The 6000-nt window shown below is 38.8% G+C and overlaps 1 protein-coding gene across 1 annotated transcript in view; it reads left to right on the top strand.

The window, feature by feature from the left end:
- LOC309978573 (endogenous retrovirus group K member 25 Env polyprotein-like) overlaps window positions 1-5456 on the top strand; it is a gene marked incomplete at both ends in the record, with an annotated part of 62936 nt that extends 57480 nt beyond the window's left edge. Inside the window, 2 exons of the mRNA XM_082865101.1 lie at window positions 3054-3222; window positions 3644-5456. Coding sequence (XP_082721227.1) covers window positions 3054-3222; window positions 3644-5456 — 1982 coding nt within the window. The remainder of the gene's footprint in view (window positions 1-3053; window positions 3223-3643) is intronic.
- Window positions 5457-6000: the final 544 nt, after the last annotated feature.

Genomic DNA, 6000 nt, shown 5'->3' on the forward strand with positions numbered 1-6000 from the left:
GAAGAAATCAAAGAGGAAAACAAAAAATATCAAGAAACAAATGACAATGAAAACAAGATGACCCGAAAACTATGGGATACAGAAAAAGCAGTTCTAAGAGGGAAGTCTATAGCAATACAAACCTACCTCACAAAACAATAAACATCTCAAATAAACAACCTAACCTTACACCTAGAGCAACTGGAGAAAGAAGAACAAAAAAACGCAAAAGTTAGCAGAAGGAAAGAAATCATAAAGATAAGATCAGAATAACTGAAAAAAATATGAAGGAAACAATAGCAAAGATCAATAAAACTGAAAGCTAGTTCTTTGGGAAGATAAACAAAATTGATAAACCATTAGCCAGACTCATCAAGAAAAAAAGGGAGAAGACTCAAATCAATAGAATTAGAAATGAAAAAGGAGAAGTAACAACTGACACTGCAGAAATACAAAAGATCATGAGAGATTACTACAAGCCAAAAAAACGGACAACCTGAAAGAAATGGACAAATTCCTAGAAAACCACAACCTCCTGATACTGAACAAGGAAGAAACAGAATATATAAACAGACCAACCAGAAGAACTGAAATTGAGACTGTGATTAAGTCTTGCAAAAAAAAAAAAGCCCATGACCAGATGGCTTCACAGACGAATTCCATCAAACATTTAGAGAAGAGTTAACACCTATCCTTCTCAAACTCTTCCAAAATATAGCAGAGGGAGGAATACTTCCAAACTCATTCTACAAGGCCATGATCACCCTGATACCAAAACCAGACAAAGATATCACAAAGAAAACTACAGGCCAATATCACTGATGAACATAGATGCAAAACTCCTCAACAAAATACTAGCAAACAGAATCCAACAGCACATTAAAAGGATCATACACCATGATCAAGTGGAGGTTATCCCAGGAATGCAGATTCTTCAATATATACAAATCAAGAAATGTGATAAATCATATTAACAAATTGAAAGAGAAAAATGATAAAATCATCTCAATAGATGCAGAAAAAGCATTCAACACCGATTTATGATAAAAACCCTCCAGAATGTAGGCATAGAGGGAACTTACCTCAACACAATAAAGACCATATATGACAAACACAGAGCCAACGTTGTTCTCAATGGTGAAAAACTGAAACCATTTCCACTAAGGTCAGGAACAAGACAAGGTTGCCCACTCTCACTGCTATTATTTAACATAGTTTTGGAAGTTTTAGCCACAGCAATCAGAGAAGAAAAAGAAATAAAAGGAATCCAAATTGGTAAAGAAGAAGTAAAGCTGTCACTGTTTGCAGATGACATGATACTATACATAGAAAATCCTAAAGACGCTACCAGAAAACTACTAGAGCTAATCACTGAATTTGGTAAAGTAGCAGGATACAAAATTAAAGAACAGAAATCTCTTGCATTCTTATACATTTATGATTAAGAATCTGAAAGAGAAATTAAGGAAACACTGCCATTTACCACTGCAACAAAAAGAATAAAATACCTGGGAATAAACCTACCTAAGGAGACAAAAGACCTATATGCAGAAAACTATAAGACACTGATGGAAGAAATTAAAGATGATACAATCAGATGGAGAGATATACCATGTTCTTGGATTGGAAGAATCAACATTGTGAAAATGACTATACGACCCAAAGCAATCTACAGATTCAATGCAATCAATATCAAACTACCAATATCATTTTTCACAGAACTAGAAATAATTTCACAATTTGTATTGAAACACAAAAGACCCCAAATAAAAAAAGCAATCTTTTGTTATTTGAGGAATCAGGCTCTCAGACTTCAGACTATACTACAAAGCCAGAGTGATAAAGACAGTACGGTACTGCCACAAAAACAGAAATATAGATCAATTGAAGAGGACAGAAAGCGCAAAGATAGAAGATGGCAGAAGAGTAAGATACGGAGATCACCTTCCTCCCCACAGATACATTGTAGTGGAATAACTGAGGACATGGAAAGGAGACGTGACCCATGAGCCCCCCCTTGGCAAACCGAGGACTAGCAAATAAGCCAGAACCCCTTGGCAAACCGAAGGCTGGCACCTCTCGGCAAACCGAGGGCTGGCACCCCTCAGAAAACCGAGGCCTAGAAAATAGGCCAGAACCCCTCGGCATATCGAGGGCTGGTGAATAAGCCAGGACTGCAGGCAGTCCTGGATACTTTGGGCACTGATCCATGAAATGACCTCAGTATAATCAGAACACAAGGAAATGTCCTTGTGCTACTTTAGTATAATCAGAATGATGGGAACACAAGGAGATGTCCTTGTGCTGCTTATGAGCTCAAGGAAGAAGCACGGCATGTCTTCAGGAAAGCCTATTGTTGCTTGTATAATCAATAAAAGCATATGTTGCTGCTTTGGCATTTGTGGAATGTTAAGAAAACAAGTCTTAAGATGTAAACACAGATAATGCCTAAATAAAAGTCACCACAGCAGGACAGACGGCGCTGTATTGCCTGAGCGAGCAGCAGCCCTCTACGGCTGTGCTTCGGCACAATTCATCTCATGTGATGAGCTTGCTTTCGGCCCTGTCATAAGAAAACTACAACATTTGGCGCCCAAACAGGGACCTGAAGTTAAGTAATCACGTGATCGCAGGACTGAAGGGGAATCTGGTACGCTCAAGAGTAAGCGAAACCTTCAGGAACAGTAGAGTAATGGGGAATTCCCCATCAGTAGAATGTAATTACATTAGACTCCTGAAACAATTATTAGGGAGTTCAGGAGTGAAAGTGAAACCAGAATCTTTTGATGAACTGTTTGCGGAGATTCGTAAACATTGTTACTGGTTTCAACCTACTAGTCATAACCAGTTGAGTTTAAAAGTTTGGAAACAGGTTATGTGAGCGTTAAGAAGAGTTCATCAGCATGGAGACCTTATATCTGTCCGTGTTTGGTCTCTTTGTAATTTAATTTCCCTTGCCCTGGAACCATTACAATCTGAAACTGAAAGTGAAAATGGGGCGCGTCCCCAGCGTCCGAATTCTGCTCCCGATCGCTCTGCTGCTTTTCGTACTCCGTTCTGTGAGTCTCCTATAGAGGACCTTCCTCTGCCTCCTCCTCCTCTTATGTCTGAAAAAGGAGAGGATTTTTCGGGTTCCAGTGATGAAGGAGCTTTTTCTGATGATGATAAAGATCGGGAGCAAGTTAGCAAACCAAATGAGATGCCACCTTCTCAACAGAATGAGATCTCTGATATACTTTCAAAGTTAAAAAATTTGATAGTTAAATTGGAAGAAAATAAAAACAATGCTACCACTCCTTCATATCAGGAGCCATGTCCTACTATTCCTTCAGCTCCTCCTTTAGAATTAGCAGCTTATCCTGTTGGAGCCTCTCATCAGTTTCGCTTTCCTCTAAAACCTGAATCTAATAAACTTTCATTGGAAGAAGAGATGAATAAGGAAGAAAAGCAATATTCTGAATCATTCTTTGCTTTCCCTATTGTTAGACAAGCTATGCCTGCTAATGATCAATTTCCAAATGGATATGTGAACGTTGAGTATAACTCTCATGATATAAAAATTTTAAAAATACTAAAAGAAGCCATTAATGCATATGGGATGCATTCTAATTATGTTCAAGGTCTTTTGTCTAGGTATGCTTCTGAAAACATATTAATTCCTCAGGATTGGGAGGCGCCTGCCAAGACTGTTCTTGAACCTGGACAATATATGCAGTTTAAGACTTGGTGGAAAGAAGAAGGCGCCTCCATTGACCTGGGGGCAAATGAAAAAGTTTACAGGCACTGCTGAAAATCTTGCTATTTCACAGGGTAAACACCTCACTAGCACCAATCTTTTTGTGGCTATGTTGGCAGTGCTGTCTGCACAGGTAATAAGCATATCAGCCAATGAGGTAAATTGTACTAACCATACATATTGGACATATATTCCTAACCCTCCTCTTAATTTGGGGGTTACCTGGTGGGATGCCCCAATTCTTGTATATGTAAATGAGTCTGGATGGTTGCCTGGTCCTTTTGATGATAGAGGCCCTTTGAAGCCAGAAGAAGAAGGAAGGATAATAGAGAATTACACGGTGGATGTTAGTGGACCTCCTATTTGTATGGGAAAGGGAGATCATTGCCTTAAAATGAATTATCAGGCATGGTTAAGTGTTGTCAAAAATGAAAGCAGATATCATGGGTTATATCTTTTGAGTGCTTATAGTTTTGAGAATTCTAATTCCACTCTTTATGAGAATGTTTCCACACCCTATTTGCCTCCATGCCATGTGCCTCTTGTACATCGATTATCAGTTTGGGTCCACTGGACTCGATGCCAAGGAGAAATGGCTCGGGTACTTTTTAATACTTCTGGGGGAAGCATCATTGATTGGAGCCCTTTTAACTCTGCCCGAGGAAGGTGTCTGAAGAATTTACACTGGCATAGAGAGAATAACACCATTTATAGCAATACTATTAATGATACCATAGTATGGCATGCTGGAGGGTTTTCTCCTCCTGGTCCTCATTTAAATGGATATCCTATACAAAAGGATTTGTGGAAGCTTATGGCAGCTTTGGAAAAGATTAACGCTTGGGTAGGACATATGGATAACAAATCTGGAAATCATAGTTTGACTTTTCATAAAAATGTTACTCGGTATACTCGTAGTTGTGTGAAATTACCTTATATATTATTAAAGGGACCAGCTGAATGGAATAAGACTCTAGGTATTATAATGTGTAAAAATTGCTCTCTGTATACCTGCATTAATTCTAGTATATCTTTTAACATATCTACTGAAAGTTTATACATTTTACGAGCTCGGACAGGTCTTTGGTTTCCTGTGAATCTTGGAAGGGAATGGCAAGTATCTCTTCCTATGGCTGTTTTGCAATATTTAGCTGATGCATTAAAAAGAAGTAAAAGATTCATAGGAATGTTGATTGCAGCTGTCATGGGTATTATAGCCATAACAGCTACTGCTGCAGTAGCTGGAGTTGCTTTAGAACAATCTATTCAGACCGTTGATTATATAACTGATTGGCATAAAAATTCTGAAATGCTTTGGTCCTCTCAACGACAAATTGATTTGGAAATACATTCGGAAATAGCAGACTTACAACAAGCTGTGGTTATGTTGGGGGACCAACTTGTGAATTTGCAAAGACAAATGAAGCTACGTTGTGATTGGAATCAAAGTGCCTTTTGTGTCACTTCGGTTCCATATAATCAGTTTGCATTCCCCTGGGCAAAAATAAAAAAACATTTATTACATCACAAAAATTTGACAGAAGAAATTGTGAATTTACAAGGGAAAATTCAACAAACTTTTCAAAAGAAATTACAACGACTTAATTTGCAAGAAGTATGGACTGGAATTATTCAAGGATTTAATAATTTAAATCCTATGTCTAAATTACATGCTTTATTTGGTTCTACCGCAGGATTGTTAATGATCATTATAATAATCATATGTTTAATTGTAGTCTGACAACGAGTGAATGCTACCCACCAGGCAACACCGCAACAAGCTGCCATGTTCTCCTTGATGCTGCACAAGCTGCAAAACAAAAAGGGGGAAATGTAGTGGAATAACTGAGGACATGGAAAGGAGACGTGACCCATGAGCCCCCCCTCGGCAAACCGAGGGCTAGCGAAGAAGCCAGAACCCCTCAGCAAACCGAGGGCTGGCACCACTCGGCAAACCAAGGGCTAGCGAATAGGCCAGAACCCCTCGGCAAACCGAGGGCTGGTGAATAAGCCAGGACTGCAGGCAGTCCTGGATACTTTGGGCACTGATCCATGAAATGACCTCAGTATAATCAGAACACAAGGAAATGTCCTTGTGCTACTTTAGTATAATCAGAATGATGGGAACACAAGGAGATGTCCTTATGCTGCTTATGAGCTCAAGGACAAAGCATGGCATGTCTTCAAGAAAGCCCATTGTTGTTGTATAATCAATAAAAGCATATGTTGCTGCTTTGGCACTTCTGGAATGTTAAGAAAACAAGTCTTAAGATGTAAACATAGAT

The sequence above is a fragment of the Leucopleurus acutus genome, assembly GCF_964270905.1.
Source record: "Leucopleurus acutus genome assembly, chromosome: X".
In the NCBI taxonomy this organism is placed as follows: Eukaryota; Metazoa; Chordata; class Mammalia; order Artiodactyla; family Delphinidae; genus Leucopleurus; species Leucopleurus acutus.